General features: G+C 42.1%; 2 protein-coding genes across 5 annotated transcripts in view; both read right to left on the reverse strand.

Annotated features, from left to right (window-relative positions):
* Window positions 1-1,453: 1,453 nt before the first annotated feature.
* Window positions 1,454-6,701, reverse strand: LAMTOR3 (late endosomal/lysosomal adaptor, MAPK and MTOR activator 3). The gene is made up of 7 exons (XM_030026946.2): window positions 6,614-6,701; window positions 6,295-6,366; window positions 6,016-6,050; window positions 5,243-5,301; window positions 4,195-4,328; window positions 3,055-3,118; window positions 1,454-2,314 (listed from the first exon to the last, which is right to left on the reverse strand). The coding sequence occupies exons 2-7, from the start codon at window positions 6,301-6,303 to the stop codon at window positions 2,241-2,243; spliced, it is 375 nt and encodes a 124-aa protein (XP_029882806.1). The 5' UTR covers window positions 6,304-6,366; window positions 6,614-6,701; the 3' UTR covers window positions 1,454-2,240.
* Window positions 6,702-9,566: 2,865 nt separating this feature from the next.
* DNAJB14 (DnaJ heat shock protein family (Hsp40) member B14) overlaps window positions 9,567-17,564 on the reverse strand; it is a 29,098-nt gene continuing 21,100 nt past the window's right edge. For 3 of the 4 annotated variants that reach the window (XM_030026914.2, XM_030026929.2, XM_041125308.1), the window contains 5 exons: window positions 17,119-17,304; window positions 16,615-16,709; window positions 15,822-15,931; window positions 14,449-14,621; window positions 9,567-11,649 (listed from right to left, as the gene is read on the reverse strand). In XM_030026914.2, the coding sequence (XP_029882774.1) occupies window positions 11,525-11,649; window positions 14,449-14,621; window positions 15,822-15,931; window positions 16,615-16,709; window positions 17,119-17,304 (689 nt within the window). In that variant the 3' untranslated portion in view covers window positions 9,567-11,524. Of the gene's footprint in view, window positions 11,650-14,444; window positions 14,622-15,821; window positions 15,932-16,614; window positions 16,710-17,118; window positions 17,305-17,564 lie in introns of all 4 variants that reach the window. The other variant, XM_030026923.2, reaches the window with a different exon arrangement.

Consider the following 17,564-nt stretch of genomic DNA (forward strand, 5'->3'; position numbering starts at 1 on the left):
AAATAGATGTTACGTTTTTGGGAGCAAAGTTTGACATGCTGGAGGGTTCCAAGACCATCTTGGCCTGACGTCACTGCAGGCCCAGCTGCAAGACGCCCTGAGCAATCCTGTTTTTCCTGGAGGGGTGGGGAAAGGGGGGGGGGGGGGGGGCATCTCCCCACGTAACTGTCAAGTTTCTGCTGAAACAGTGTAGGCAATCCTCTCCCACTATGCAAATGCTGTGGCACAGGGCTTAGTATTGCTCACACAGCAGGTCAGTGTTCAATAGAAACCTTTACTGTGAGAAGACTGAAGAAGAGGAGCAGGGGAAAACACACTGGAAGAAGAAAGAAAAACTAGATTTGGACATAGGGATAGCATTTTATTTCAACTTAGAAATTCAAAATATTTGTAAATATTTTTTATAGACTGTTTTCTGAATAAAATGTCATTATAAAACTACCAAAGGTCTTCTGTATTCATGTACTGTATTGTTACAAAGCTTTGCCTTCCTTTTTCCCTTAAGGAATTGGTTTAACAAACTAGCATCTCCCATTTAGTTAAAAAGCTTTGACGAGTTTGCGTGTGAGAGGCTGCATAAGGGGAAGAGAGAGATGATATTCTCTAACAGCATTGCTGTTCTGTGACAACGGCTTGGAAACAAAGCTTGAAGGGTAACCACAGAAGCAGCCTTCCCCTTTTCACGTGAACAGGCTGCATTACAGAACGTTAGAAGTACGTTCGGCACACAGTGTCACGAACGGAAGCCAGTAAAAGAAACGTTGCTTGGCTGGCGTAGGAAGCAGTCACAGACAGAAGAGCCGAACAGAAGCTAACAGCAGCAGTAGGCCCTAGGTGGAACACAAATGCTTTTTGCCAGAAATACACACAGAGATGCCCTGGGCCTCAGTTTCCAGCTGTTTCTGTCACGACCAGCACCAGAAGGCTCACGCCAGGAGCTCAGTTTAAATGGAAAAGGGTTTACTGACAACTTGGAATCTCTGGGAAAGCTTTTGAGCCAAAAATTCCCAGTTCTTGTTTCCAGCACCATTTCCCCCCATCCCGTCTGGTGCTAAAGGTGGGCGAGGTATAAGCGAGGGGGCAGCAGCACCCCCTTTCCCAGCCTGAGGCAGAGACCTGCCAAGAGCTCTCCCTTAGAGCAGCAGTGCTTGGTTTGAGTGCTGGAAGGCTACACTGCAGTCATCACAAGGGGGATGTCGGAGGGAACAAGGCGGGGCAAAGAGCACGGATCGATTCCCAGCGATAGGAAGCCAGCGGGCACTAATGTCTGCATCTCTGCATTGGCACAGGACTCGGCACCCTTATCACCCAACTGAGAGACACGCGGGTTAGCTTTCGGCCTGTAAACTCCAGGATTTTGTACGTTTACACACAATTAAGAGACCTGTTCTCTCCGCAGAAAAGCTGATGTGCTGTAGAGTCTTACGGAGCAACAGAGGAGTGGACCAGGCTCTGTCATTTAAAAATACTGTATTTTATTTATATTTATTTACTTAGGAAAACCTAAGGGTAAATGAGCTGAGAGTGTCACCAGTGATGAACCCACACAAAGACTATGAGACATGAGATCTTCACAACCATATTACACAAAAACCCCATGAAGACGTGAGACATTGTTCAGGTGCTTTTATCTGGGCATCAGGAAAACCCCTAAAGCAACAGCTTTCATAGAAATAGCTTTCTTCTTAGTGGAAGCAGGATGCAGCTAGCATCCAGATTAGTAGCATTCCCTTGCCAAGTATCACCCATATAAGAAAGCCGGGATATTTATTGATTGTACCGACACATCACTGCTAGTAAGCTTGCTCTCACAATACTCTTCCAACCGCATCTTTGATAACACTAGACTACCGATCTGCTTTCCAACACGCAGCGGTGGCTGGCCTGAGAATACACCCCACCGCGTGCCCGGTTCCCTGTAAAGCAAGAGATCTGTGGGTTGCTCATTTGAGCCAACAGCATCATGCTGATCTGGCTCAGCTGGCTGAGCTAAACTCCATGGGAGCTATTTTGGTGGTCTCTCCAGTACTGCACAATACAAGAAGCATGGCCTAAAGTAACATCCACCTACAACACACTAGTAGATCGTTTCAGATTCAGTACTATGTACAATTTACTCTTACTTAGTATACTAAGGAGCTGCGGTATTTCTTCTGAGACGTGTTATTTGACTGAGGATTATTGAATCTTTCTGTCCACTGGGCTGCAGAAGGATGCTGCACTCCGGCTACACCATCAGGTTAAGAAACTTCAACAACCTGCCTCAGTTCTTCGAACAGGGGCGTAAGCTCCTTCTCTAAACTTACAATCAGCCCTGGAAAGAGAGAAGAGACAGAACATCCCATCAAACGACATAACTGAGAAGCCTCTCTCCAAACCCCTCAGCTCCCTCCCCTCCCAAGTCACAGGCAGCCTTTTCCAAAACACAAAAAAGTTTCACGTGAGCTGCTCACTCTCCAGGGGAAGAGCAGGCAGCACCCCCAGGCAGGTGCCTGCAGCCCCCGGCACCAACAGGGGCACACCCCATGCAGCGCAGCTCTCCCCTGTCCTGCTGGTTGCCTCGCTGCTTCCCACAGCTACCGAGGCCCAAGCAGCTGTGCAAGAATTAAATGCCTTTTGCTCATCCTTTCATTAGGCAACGCCCGCATGAGCAAGGCCAGGTGCCCTGCTGAAGGACTTCCCCACCCCACAGAACTGAGAAGGCAAAGCCGCACATGTTACTGCGGAACGTAAATTGGAACTGACAGAAAGAGACTGAACAACTGGTTTGTACGGTACAATCATTGCTGGCACAGTGAACACTGTCAGGCAGCAAGGGTAAGGTTAATCGCAGGAGAAATATGCTTCTAACAGAGGAACAACTTCAGCAAGTCACCTAAAATCTACGAATTTTAACTCGTACCTTTCCCTTCTCCCCTTCAAAATACGCTGACAAAATTCATAGCAGGAGCAAAGTTAGTACACCTTGAAGTAAATTTGGGTAATTTATTTTCAATTATTTAAACACCTGGGCCTTAAAATACTGCAATACTTAAAACACACATGAAGACATACCAGTATTGGCATTGCTGCTAGCAATGAAACTTACTACCAAAGGTAAGCGATTGAACTGCACCACCTGCAAGGAGAGAGAACAGTGTTCAGCCAGCAGCTAACAGACATTGCATGTCAGAGCTGCGCCACATAAATTCTTCCTGAAACAAGCAGCCACCTCAGTTTAAAGGAAAAGCAGGAGCGAGAGCCACAGAGCTGACTTTTCAGTGTACCTATTTCATAAGAGCCACAGTTAAAAACACCAACAGAACTTACACGACAGTACAGTGAGCTGCAGGTGGAAAGCCTGGCTTTTCCCTCCCTCCCGTGTTCTGCAGTGTTATCCGCCTCATATCTGACTCAGCTGCCAACACTGCAGAGTACACTGTGGAGACCACACACTCCACAGGTAACAAGAGGGCAGGCAGGTTTATTGTTTTAACATACTGTTCTGTGTACAGCAGTTCCTCTTCTTCCATTAACAGGGAACTGGAACCTTGAGCACAACAATAAGCTAGTAGCATCAAGAGAATCAAAGCGATGTACTCAATGTGTGTAAACTAACTCATTCACCCATTTATTTTCCAAACAAAGGTAGATACTGTAGGCTAAACAGTTGGCCAGTTTACTGCAGTCATAATAAAAAGCTCTCAAGACCACTAGAACTTGAGAAGGAGCAGAAACTTAGTAGATGATGGATTTCAGGACACAAACAACCAGTTTGTAAAAAAACATGAGTGGTATTTCAAATTTTTCTTACCTCAAAGTCATACCGGCAGCAAGATTAGCTATGAAGTAGGCTGCACGTGCCTATTTAACTTTAGGTGTCACTAGTTATAAACAAATATTGTTTGTAAAAGAGAACATAAACCCTTCAGAACAGATTCTGAAGGCCATATGAGCAGCACCTGCTGCAAATCCCCAATTACTACCTGTTCAGAAGAATTCACCATTTTCAACCAGTAAATCTCAGTTTTGAGAAACATAAGAGAAGCTTAAAAAATAATGCAAAAGTTTAGCTTAGCCATTTGAACAGTGTAAGAAATAAACAACAAATACTTCAATAGCAGCCAAGTGCAAATCTAGCAGAGTTTAAACCACCTCTCCCTTGCTCAGGAACAGCTCTGGTCACTGAGAACAGGCCACATCGAGGCTACTCACCTGGTACGTATTGTAATAGCAGATGATACTTTTGTTTTTAGAAAGTCCTAGTTTACTGCCCTGATCTGTGGCAAGGGCAAAGGTGGACAGAAAGCCAGGTCGCAGTGCATGTTCTGGAGCATTATCATTGGCAACTGGAAGAAAACAAGAAAATTCTTATTTTTACATGGCATCTATGACTGCATCACAACTCTCTATGCAGCTTAGCACTCTGCCAAAAGCCCATCTGGTGTTGGGGAACACGTAACACATCTTATGGGCTTCCGCAACGAATACAGGACAATCTTCATGAGGACTACATCATTTAATATTCTGTACATGATCAATGCTCGTTATACCAGAGTCCTCCCTAGCATGCCTAAGAAACAGTCTTTTCCTTTACGATGCACAGCCTGTGCTGATGTCACTTTGGTTCTGCATCCCTTGCTGTTTGCACCGATGCCAGCCTTCTAACTGATTACTGGCACAGTCACTTGAATGAAAACAGGTGAAGATGTGCAAGTTCTGCTAGGTGTTTAAATACTTTCGGACATTAAAAAAAAAAACAAACAACCTGCAGTACTTGAATCAGTACTCCCCAGTACTCTTAAACTAGTTCACCCACAACATAAAACATCTTAAAGACTGCAGAGATATGATAAAAATTACGGTATCAAAAAGCAAACAAAATTAAACAGCGCGTGTAAAAGTTGGATGCAATTGCTTCTGAGCACAGATCGGCCAAGTCAACAAAATACCAATAAGCAATCTAGTACTTTGTATCAGCCTGCGAGCGACTCGAAGATACAAGCACCTTACACCCCTCCAACCCTGTTCACTGAGGAAAATTTCTGTGGCTTACAATTACTGAAGATGTTGTCTATACATGAACAAAAGGATAAATTTAAAGAGGTATTTAACCAACTCTTAAAGTAAAAGCCTAATTTAATTCTTCAATTTTGGATATTCATGTATCGGGCACAACCAGCAAAGATTCTGCTGTACTTTTACACCCCCTGCTGTTCAATCAGGATTTTGGTTGCAGGGCACAGCGAGAAGCTGAAGTTACCTTTGATAACAGGCACACCATCTCTGTCTGAGACTACAATAGCATGAAGTCCTTCAACGCTGCAAAAAAATGGCAGAAAGGACACCATTTTAAAAACAGAGTAATTAGTAGCAAAGATTTTTTTTTTTTTCCTGAACAAACATGCAAGGAAGGGGAAAATATGTAAAAAACTGATGCCTTCACTAATTTAATGTTTCACTGAAAGGGACTTGTTCTGTTTAGTATAGGAGCAGTAAACTTGTTCTGTTTAGTTCAGTAGCAGTAAAAAGAACAATACAAAATGAAGCTACTGAAAACTGCACAGAACTTTTAGCTTCAGAAAGAGGACTGATACCAATAATCGAATTGCGTTAGTCAAGCGAGAGCCTTTGCATGTTGTCCTCGCTCGGTGAGTGCCAGTTTCGCTGCATTTGCACGTTATCTCAGCCCCTGGCTGTTCAGCGTTGCCAGCAACCAGCAATTACCGAAAAGGGAATTATCAAGGATTAGGCAACCGAGTCACGAGGAATGCTTTTTCCACGCCTCATCACGGCACGACGAGCAGCACACTTCACTCCTTCTCAAGCGAGCGAGGGAAAGGCTAAGCCGTCTTCGCCTCACTCTACTTCCAGCTCAATTTAAAGAACGAAACGAGCGCGCCGGGTCAGCCGACCCCCCGTCACAGCGAACGGGGCCGGCAGTTCGCAGCTCCCCCCCGTCAGGCAGGGTTCCCATCATCGCCTCTGCAATCTGAAGCGCGCACAGCTTCCCCCCCCCCCCCCCCCGCCAGTTACCTCGGCAGCTTCTTGTACAGAAACCTCTTCAGGTCCTGGGGGCAGAGACGGACGGCGCGTTACTTATTTCCACAGAAACCGGGCGGGGGGACCGCCCTGCGCCCCGCTCCCCGGCGGCTCTCCCCTCCCGCCGGGCCCGGCCCACCCCGCCGCCCCGCACGTACCCGGCCCGACGATCGGTAGCCCCCCCCCCGCCCCCGCCGCTCCCCTCAGGCCTCCGGCCGAGCCGCCGCCCGCGCCCCAACCGCCGCCCAAGCCGCCCCGCGGAGCCGCACTTACGTCGGCCATGGCTGGGGGCCTGCCGGCGCTGCTGCTGCCGCTGCCGCCGCCGCCGCCGCCACCTCCGCGGGCCTGCGAGACGAGAGGGCGCCCGGTCACCCGCGGCGCGGCGGGAGCGGCCCCCGCCTCGAAGGAGGGGAGCGGCGGGCGGGCCCGCTCCCTCCCTGAGGCCCGGCCGCCTCCCCCCGCCCCGCTGCCGTGGTAGAGGCCACCCCCACCCGCCCCGGGAAGGGAGAGCGGTTGGGCCGAGACCACCGTCGCGCTGTATGGGGGGGGGGGACGGGGACACACAGTGTGTGTGCCGCCCGCCCTGCCCTACCTGTCCGCGCGGCCGGCGCGCCCCGCGCTGCCACTACACTGGGCGCCTACCCGCACGGCTCCGCCGCCGCTTCCCCTTTAAGCCTCTGTCACGTGACGGGCGCCACTCTCCCGAACCCGGAAGCGCTTCCCCGCCACCGCCCCGGGCAGCGCCAGCTCCGTGCGAACCGGGCCGGCAGGCAGTTAAGCGGAGAAGGGGAGGCCCCCCCCCACCCCAAACCAACAAAAAACCCCAAACCCACCCTGCGCAGCCTGTAACTGTGCTTTTTCTCTAAAACAGAGCCGCTACGTGCCGAGCACTGTTGGTACCTGAAGATTTTGCTTAGGTGCCGTTACTGGAGCTTAAATGAAAATCAAAAAAAGATGCTCAGCTGAAAATTGCTCACATCTCTGAACGTATAGGTCTGGTGAAGTTTTAAAAAAGCCTGAAGCAACCGGAGATAAGCTGCTTCTTTGCAAGTAGCGGAGGAAAAGCTCGTCCAAACGGGCAAATTTGTTTGAATACCAAGAATCCGTACCTCCTTCTCAACCCAAGCCACGCACACGCAGCCCTGTGATAAGGACTTGGTTGTACTCGGGAGGCACCTAAAGAGATCCCCATAAAATTCTCACGTGTGAGCTTCTGGCAGTAGTTTGAAAATGCTACCGGGGACAACCCTCGTCCACTCATTTATTAAAACATTCCCTACCACGCACTAAAAATGTTTAAAAATGCAACTGGCTTTTTACGATTTGTAGGCATGATGCTCAATGATCAATCTTACTTGTTTTCCTGTCACATTGTGTATGACTGAGCGCCAGGCAAAAGCATCTGTGAGATGGCTCCTGTATCGCTAATATTAATGGGAGTTTTGTCTCCTGTTCCAGTGACAGCCTTTCCATACACAGAGCAAACCAGCGCTAATGGGAAAAGTGTATCCCGCGTGAAGGATAATGTCGTAACTAAACGTTGTATTTTAGTATTACCTCCAAAAATCCGGAGAAATCTGACACCCAGACCTAGTTCCTGCCAGACCAAGAAGTCCCACAATTATCCTGGAGAAGTATGGGAAGGATAGTTTATAATGGAGTGTTTCTTTCCTATATTTATTACATTTGTACTGGTTGCTCCCAAAAGTATCTTGATCATATGCTAAATATGGCACAAAATTTTACATTTGTTACATGGTACCTTTCTTCCAGGCTCTACCCGCTGGTTTACAAAGGAGCATGGGGAAAGCAAGGCACGGAGATCAGTGGCGCTTGCGAGGTGATAATGAATGATGAGTGGATGGGGGACACGGCACCAGGGCTTCTGACTGCCAGTTGCTATGACTTGTTATGACCAAGCTTCCTCTGGCAGAACTGACTGCACTCTAATAACCCGATTTAGACAACTGGGAAGCTAGTACTTTTTAAAGTTACAGCTTCAGGAATTTGATTATTAACTGATTGTTTTTTTTTTTAAAGCACAATGTTTGCTTTTACTATTACATTTTCCTTCTGCTCTCTTTGACAGATCTACAAGAAGAAAGAGTAACAGCTGTTTAGGGGTTGAATGAAATTTATGGAACAACCAACCTTAAAAAACATATTCTTGCCCTCCCATTTTAATCCAGCATTCATTACAAAATTATATTAAAAATTTATATAATTTAAAGTTGTCTCTGCTGCGTATTTAAATGCATCTGTTACACTTTAGTGACTATAATGTTCTACTTTTTCTTGGAAACTTATAAAAGAATCAAGACTGTTTAAAAAAAGTAAAAAATTCAAATTTAATCTTGTTTTACCTAAACAGTTAGAGAACTTGTAGGGAAATGTTCATCAGATGTGAACACCAAACTCGCTTGTGACTCAGGATGCTCCATAAATAGAACACATACTGATGTCATATTTCAGCAGATGCAAATCATCTCCCTTTTCCATTATGCCATGTCAAAGAGTCGTTCCAAGATTTTTCACTTTTTGCAGGACTTTCCTGCTTGCCCTTTTAAAGGAGAAATCAAGAACCCATGCTTGTGCAATCTTTAATTCTAGATTAAATACAGGTAAAGACTAAATAAAAAGAGTAAGGAGTTAATTCTAGGTGGCTAGAAACATTGAGGGATTTTTAGTCAGGCTGTTCAAAACCAGTTTTGTTTTTCCTTTTTCTTTCCAATACCTTATTTTAATGAGAACTTCACCTTGGTCATCTGAAAAGATTCAAGTACTCCACCCTCTTCAGTTAGCATCTTGCTCATAAGAATATTTGTTCTGAACTTTCCCGCAGATTCCTTCAACAAAACCAGGGAAGATAATGACACTGCTGAAAAAAAAACCACCTTCAGACTTGAGAAAAAAGTAACAATCATAAGGAGAGAAACACCCACTTGGAATATTAAAGGAATGTTTGCAGGCCATATTTAGTGCAGGTTAATCTTTATGCTATAGGAAGTAACAGCATCCTTCTGCATATTTCAAAGTGTGCAACTATTTAATATGTTAAATGCTAAGTAGCATTTTTTCTGCCACTTTAAATACATTAATTGTTTCCTTCTTTGAAAATGGCAATTGCAATAGATAATCCAATGAAATGTAGCAGCCTAGGTCTCACTTTTAAACTACTGGGACATCTGTGTTGCCACAGGACACAGCCACTGCATTATTCCAGTTTGCTGAGGTACTGATAGCAATCTAACCAACCTAACACAGCTCAACATCCGTCCATTTACCTGCTTCTCAGCTGCAGCAGAAGTAACTGCAGGGCAGACATAACCCATCCGATTATTAAAAGCACCTTTGCTAAGACCATCTCTTCACTCTGACTTCACTGTTCTGATATTTGACAAATGTGTTATATATCTTTTTTCCTCTTAACTAAAAGATCACCTGCAAGCTCGGTCGGACTCATTTGTGAGTGGGAAGGCCCGAGTACTTGTTAAAGCCTTTGGAACAATTTTCTTCTATTAAGAAGACACAGGAGTACCAATATGTACTTTGATAGTTTGTTTTCATTAGTATAATTACAATACATTCTGGACAGTTACAAAATCCGGGGAATCACGTTTTCTCCATAAATTTCTATTGCAAACTTTGAACATTTCGGTGCCTTTCCATTACTTGTGCACACTTTTCCTACAATCTTAGCAAGGACATCCAGTACAGCAACCCTTCTTTTGTTTCAGCAGCTTTTAGTTCTGCTTTGTGCCTCAGGCTTTGATGTCCACCTTGAATGCTAGTTTAGCTGCTTAGTTAAAAGCCTGCAGCTAGTCTCTCTCATGTTACACCAATTCAGTAGAGGACATTTCCAGCGGGACAGTTTAGAAAAGATATATATGCAAAAATGATTTCTGGGTCACTTACACTAAATGGTATTGCTCTATCTCTAAAGTCAAATCCTGCTCTAGATCAGAAGGAATTCCAATGAAGTCAGTCAAGTATTTAAACTTCCAGTTTAGGAGAATTTGGCTCTGCATAAACTGATAGCATTGTTCAAAGATAGCAGTTTTCTCAAACAAAAAATACTGCCCTTACTATGAGCCACCTGGCATTCTCAAATACAAGAAACATTCTCCTGCATAGCACTGTTAAAATGTAAAAACATCAGCTACTGAACCTAAAAACATTTTCAACCCACTTTCGATAAACTTTAAGTACATTGTACTTGGCAGCTTCAAAACACCTCTTTGCATCAGCAGGTGTGGCTACATCTAGTTTCCACATACAGGCCACTGAGCTACATATATGATCTTGCATGTAGGAGCTGAACGGTATGTTTGCTCATTTCTAGGAAGTCAGTCCAGCAACATTCTGGTCCAGAAAAATGCATAACCTACCTCTTCCGCCCCAGGACAAGTGATATGGCTCTGACCATAGGAGCATACTGCAAACTAGCAAAGCATTTAAATACTTGGCAAAAGTGTTGAAAGGCACATAGCTTGTCCTTAGCAGTATTTCCCTGTTCCACTTGTGGTGCCGATTGAATCAGTGTTAGGACCTAACTTGAAATAAAAAAATAGTAAGAAAGTGGAAGCCTGCCAGGAAAAAAAAAATAGGTTGCCCCCTTTTTTTTTTTTACCTTTAAGATTTTACTATTGCATGTTTTCCTCTACCTTTCCAGTGAAAACTAAGGAAGCTATGGATGCATGTTAACCATACGTATGGACTGACTACTACTGGAATACCAAATGGTAGACCTGCTGTAAACTGTTGCAAGTACTAAAAGCAATGGTTATAATGGTCTGTACAGCATTTGCAAATATTTACTTTGAAAAGAGATTAGTGTAGTTCTTAGTTTTCTCAGCATTGCTTAGAAACGCTAAAAAACTACAAGAGCTAACTGCTACTCTACACCAGATCAATATACCCCAACAGATATTTAGGAATATATGCCATTATATTTAAAAATACCAAGTTCCTCTAAGCTGGTAAACCTAGAAGATTTTACATAGAGTTAGAGATAAAATATTAAAAATTCTTGTTTCAACTCCACACACTTGACATCTGAATAGGAGTGATGTAATCATACTATTTATTCCATCAGTGAGACAAAATGTTGCATGGAACTAAATTTCTGAGATTTTAAATAGAAAGTCATTTAACTCGTATATACACAAATTGTTCTTTCCACAGATATTTACATGGCAATTATGTTAGAGGAGAACCACTATGACTAAGTCTCTACAAGTATAGCATCCTTTCTGAGCTATTCTCTCTGCTGAAAGAATTCACAGAAGCTTTGAAGTAAAATCTAGACAATTAAAGTTACCTATATTTCACAGTAGGTAAAGAAGCCATTAAATGATATTTCAGCATAAGGTTTCTGGAAACAGCTACACAGTAGAGTTTTACATCCACCCCTCTTTTCCAGCATTCATGGTGAAACTAAATCTCTTCTTAATTTACAAGAGAGATAACTGCATACATAAAGATGTACGTGTATAATTATAGTTCATCCTCCTCGATAGAGGCTGGTCAGCCGTTCTAGTTCTTTGCAGTTGTCCATGGACATGGAGTCTGCTTTCTTTCGGAGACGGTCATCTCGATATACTTTTGCTGCATAAAGTAAGTCTGTTTCTTTAAGGAAAAAAGAGAAAAGATTTTTCAGGTTAAAAACTGAATACTTTGCACGTGATGCATTCCTTCTCAGAGGTGTACAAAACACCTCAGGTTTAATCCTCGCCCTTTTTTCCTTCTGCCTATTCTAACTATCCACAGACACCACCTAAACAGCACTGCTGCAGCTTCCTTTTGCTGGATCTTCACAAGTGTTTCATCTTTTTGAGCAGGGAAAGTGGTAACAGCCTTCCATATTCATATTTCATACAGCAGTACCTGATTAAAAAAAAAAAAAAAACACACAACCAAAAAAATCCCCTACTACTTCTGTCAGACCTCATTAAACAGTACAAATATAGGCCACACTCGGTGATCTTGCATATTATTGACAGATCTAGCATCTTGTCTCTGCCCAAAAATCCGTTCTGAATGTTAAGACCATTACTTCAACTGATGCTGCTTCAGACTGCCAGTGTTCAGAGGTATTAATAAAAGAGCTCTCTGTATTATGCTGGTGCTCAATAGCTTGACATTGCTGAGCATTTTAATTCTATAAAATCTTTTTCATCCCTTCAACTCAAAATGGATTAGCAAGGCATTCTTAAATGTCAATCAATGCTGGAAAGATTTTAACTGTCAAGGAGATCCAACACACAACAGGTATTTTAAACCCGTAAAACCACAAAATCAGCTATTTCTGTAGATAGAGAAAATCTATTAGGGGCCGCTTACTAAAAATCCATTTGGGTAGTTTTCACAACCTGATGAATTGCAAATAGCAAACAACATGACAGTCACCACCTTCAGGTTATTTTTCTTCCTTACACTAAGGTCAGATGTTTCTGCAGTCATCACATTTTTCCCAGTAATATGTACATACAGAAGCATGGGCCTCTCTGCATTGTCCAGGAGTCTGTTCATGCTTAAAAAAGTATGCACGTCAAGAATAAATGCTGAAAAATGGGAAAGGTATTCTTTCTCCTCTTTCCCTCCCCAGGTGGAAATTGCATATCAACTAAACCTTTTCAAAGATATTTGGACAGTAAATATATTACAGGAGACACAAATATAACATGCCAGCATATGTAAGTGTAATGACTAGGTCAATAAAAGCAAACTATGCTTCCAGATCTACACTCTGCTGAAAAAAATGCACAAATAATACATCCTCTTTTTACTGTGCTGGATGATGTCTTGTCTTTAATTTTTTGTTAACAGCCACCTCTCATTTTTGTAAACTATTTTATTATAAGATTACCAATCATTCATCTAGCCACCACTTGTAGATGAAAAATTAGGTATTCATTTCATGAAGAGTGAACACAAACATTTCAAGATGATCAAAGGCCAATCTAGTTGAAAAAATACAAGAGTTTTTGATATTTGCTTATGAATTATACCCCAAAGTTCTCTGATGACTTCCTGTGTTCAAAAAACATGGAAAAATTATTCTGATCAAATCTAGTAGTCTGGGCAATAATCTGAAAGTTTTCCTCCAAAGCACTGGTGTTTCTCTTGCATACACGTGACCCACCAGCACAGTTTTCTGCCCACAGGTCTTTCCTGTGGGCCATTTGTAAAACTCTAGAGATTTACTTGTGCATAAGCAATGTGTACTCACAAGTAAGGAGCATAAAGCCTCCAGGAAGCACTGGGCCTGCTATGCATGGGCAATGCACTTTGTATTTGTATACATACAGGCCAACTGTAATGAATGCGTGCAGTCCTGTTCAGGCATTTGACTAGCTGTGATGCTGGGCTGTCTTCTACAACTGGGAGAAACTAAGGGGCCATCTCAGCTGAAAGGCTTGGCATCACTGGACTGCAGAGAGTAAAGTTGTGCAGGAATACACCATTTCACTCAGAAGAGAGCATTCTGTTTGCTTCTGGTCAGTTTACTGACAGTTCATAAATGAATTATTTATCCAGTAAGCTATTACTGAAGTTTACCAGCTGAAAAGTTGAAACCATCTGTTTTCAACACTGATGTCATTTTAGCAGCACCGTTCTCACAGAGCACGAAAGGCTCACAAAATGGTCACAGATAATAGAATAACAGGTTAAAATTGACAATGATTTGGAGATGGCTGATGCTATTCAGTATTCTTATGCTTTAACGCTGAATTCCAGTCTTCTGAAAGAAAATAGCTCCTTGTATAATATTAAATTAGATTGGAAAAATAGATGGTAAACTAAAAAACTGCCTGTTTTTAAGGTCTGATATAGCCAGGGTACCAAGTCCAGGAAGAAAAATTATTCAGCATTGGCAAAAGATTAAGCACTAATTTACAGTTCATGATGTTTCAGAGGACATGATGCATGTCCTTGGTCGCCTGGAAAAGCAGTGTTTGTACGTACTGTGGTCCGAGGCAGATTATTTTTTTCCTTCCTCGGAAACACCTATGTAAGCTTTTGTTTTATTTATTTATTTATATAAAAGCACCTAGGGAAATGGGATACTGCCATGAGAAAATAATGTGGAAGAGATTAGAATTCTTAGCTTTCATCCTTAATTTAGAGCAATTTCTTTCTCATTATCAATTCACTGTAGTCTTTAATTTTCTGAGAAATGGTCACAGATAATAGAGTAGCAGGTTAAAATTGCTGATGATTTGCAGATCGTTGTTAGATCACTGAGTAAAACACAGAATTTAAGTGACACTGGGCACACTTTTAGAAGTGAGAAACAGTAGGGAACCTTACACTTGCTTTCTCATTCAGATACCTTAATAATACAAGCACTTCATTCTTGCCTGAGGCAATCTTTTTTTATAGTAATGCATGCTTTCATGAAATTACACATATTACCAAACTTACTTTGTTGCCTCTCCTTCCAACAGTTATTACGAATGTTGGACACATAATCCTCTTCCACGCTCTTTTCCACTTTCTGTAATGACACTCCCTTGTATTCATTTCTAAAGTCCTTGTTGACATAATAAACGACACCCAAGTTTTCTGTCTGCATTTTTATGGTTTGCCCTGTACTTCTGCAAAAAAGGAGGGGCAGGGGGAGAGAGACTAGATATTTATTTAATTTTTTTTTACACCACCAATACACTTTTAAAACCATTGCTATTACAGAAGAACAGCACATTACCGAATTTGCCATTCAAGACAAGTAATGAAAAGAATGGCTGTATAATCTGCCAGAGAACAAAATTACTATGTTTACCTGAACACTAAACTTCTGTCACTTAAACTCTTGATCTTGAAAAAAACCCACTTCAGTAAGAAACTTGTTTCATACCTCTTTAGACAAATATAAGCTTTGGTAATAGGAAATTACTTTCAAACTCAACAGAAAGAAAAACAGGTCACTATTCTGTAGCAACCCAGTGCAGGCATCTCCATTCTAAAGTGTTTTCTGCCAGCCCTGACAAACCCATTTTCCTGCTGGCATTCTGGAGATTAAAAATCAAAGATTGTGCACAAACATTTTGGCAAAGAAGTGTTTATAAGCATCACAACAGCTTAGTTGCAGAAGGGAAAAACATCACACTCTGGAAATAAAGAACTCTGAAAAATAAGAGAGTAGAAAAGAAACCTTTCTGTTGTGGGGCTGAGAGCTCTGCAAGGAACTAAGGACCTTTAAAATGATTGTGGTGAGTGGGCTCAGTCTGCCAGCTAGTTGCATGCTTGATTGACATTATTGATTTGTCTCAAGGAAAAAAGGTTTATATATCGTACTGTATGAAACAGGTAAGTTTCACTAGTAGAATTCTTTGCAAGAAAATGAAGATAAGCTATTTTGCCATCACCTAGAATGAAGCAAAGACTAGACAATTTCCCCAGCCCTCATCTAGTTCAAAACTTAAATGAGGATGATAAAATTGCTTTCAAGTACTTCACTTGCTACAAGCACAGCTGACCCCTAAAAGAATAATGAGCCTTGGAGGTGCAATCACCTTCGCAACACGCTACATTGCATGGACCCACTGCCTTGTATTAGAAGACCTCCTAAACACCAGGTATTGCTGACCTCTTTTCTCCATTACATTCTCACAGCGTGTTCTTAGTACCTAACTTTCAAGTTTTGTTCTGCTTCATCTATACCTGCCCTCCCTTTCCTCACTATGGGAAATCAAGTACCAACTAATGGAAGGCTCTCTAAAATGCTTCTAAGTGGAAGAGGGTGATTACAATATCCTCCCCTCTTTTCCAAGCTAATGTAATTGAACATTACTTACGATCTTGAGTATAAGGCATAAGGAGGGTTAGATACCATCAGCTGGCTCAGCAGGGAGACAAGGATCAACACAATAATAGGCATCAGCTGAATGAACATAGAGAAACCTCCCTAAGGAACAAAACAGATTCAGGTATTTCATAAAACAGCATCAAGTAAACAGGTAAATTTGACATGATTTAATCCTAAGTGTGACTTTCTGCTTTAACCACCAAAAGCTGCTAGGAAAACTCTAACCACAAACCTGCAAACACTGTGGTGTTATCTTAACTTTCCAATGCATACACAACATTCACAGAGTGCTCAAGCTGCAAGAGTTCATGTGTTAACATGTAGCCACAAGCAATTACCAAATGAATAGTTGGATTCAGTTACATTGTATGCTGTGATTTGGTCTCATCTATACAGTGATATGTAACTATACAGGACTATATATATTTCATATAGATGAATATTGAGCCTTAAGTTCAATTCTTAGCTCAGCCCAAATAAATTTTTAAATGTAGACAAGCATTAGTGACCAGAATTAGTGGCATATTTAGGCTAATACTACCAGTCACTAGTAAGATAGTGACATACAACAATAGATTTACAAAACCAGGCTGTTATCTTCTCAAATGTGCATCTATATTTACCAATCAGTAAGACTACCACCTGCCAAAGTTTTAAAATACATAAGTGGCAGGTACAAATCCTCCTCTACAGTACAGAGCTCCCGTGCAATCACATCACTAAAAGCAACTACCAGCAAACTTCACAATCCATAGTTTAAAGTCAATGGTGCTTAAACATACATCACCCCTCTCTTCCTCCCTCTCATGTCCACTCTGACGGTGCTGATTAGGATGACTGTAGCCAGCACGACCATTAGAAAATGAATGTACACCACCTAAGAAAAGAAATATCCACATTTAAATCGTGTAAAAAAAACCTATTTAGAGGTCAATGCAGAAGCAACAACATAAAGCATTTAACATTACTGCACAATGACACGTAAAATAACTCAACTTTAAGATACCTTACAATTTCAAAGTTGTTTAAAATAAGTATTTTAAGCTCTAAGACAACTGATTTGTTATTTCATGTACCGCAGAATCATCATAGTAACCCCAAAGAACTGAACTCACATTTTTGGGGTTTAGCAACACTTAGGGGGAAAAATAAACTGTGATGAAGATTAAAGAGTTGGGGTCGGAGGCAGGTTGGAGTAATTTTACTGTTTTATAATGTCACAAACTCTAATGCCACTCTGGGCTGCACCACTGTATCCTGATGATTATATTGATGTATACAAATACCTGTTGGAAAGGCCCCTCCAAAAAACATGTTGAATAGATCCTCTGGAGTCATATCTGCCTCACAACCTCTATGGAAGTTGAATCTACCGTTGCTAGGGTGACTGCATGTTTGCTCTTCACTGCCTGTAAGGTCATACTGCTTTCGTTTTTCTGGATTACTCAGCACAGCATATGCATTTCCAATTTCTGAAGCAAGGAATAAAAGACAACTCCCATAAATGAAAGATAAGAGCTATTCCAGCATGAAAATTGCAATTTCAAAGTCAAGAATAGGCAGCGAATTATGTCCTTTACTGCATGTTACAAATCAACCATAGTAAAACAATGTTCAGAAACATCTCTACTTTTCTTAGCATAGCTTCCACAAAGTTTCCCACCAACACTATTCAAAGGCCTTTTATCCTGTTGAACTCGGTAGAAGGAAGTAGAGCTTTGTTTCTTTTTCT

This window comes from Aquila chrysaetos, chromosome 1 (genome assembly GCF_900496995.4).
Source record: "Aquila chrysaetos chrysaetos chromosome 1, bAquChr1.4, whole genome shotgun sequence".
Classification (NCBI taxonomy): domain Eukaryota; kingdom Metazoa; phylum Chordata; class Aves; order Accipitriformes; family Accipitridae; genus Aquila; species Aquila chrysaetos.

Coding starts and splice junctions, on each gene's coding strand:
- LAMTOR3 (XM_030026946.2), bottom strand. Junction 4,329..5,242: donor TGGTGTGCCTGTTATCAAAG/GTAACTTCAGCT, acceptor GTTTTCTTCCAG/TTGCCAATGATAATGCTCCA. Junction 2,315..3,054: donor TAGCAGCAATGCCAATACTG/GTATGTCTTCAT, acceptor CTCTCTTTCCAG/GGCTGATTGTAAGTTTAGAG.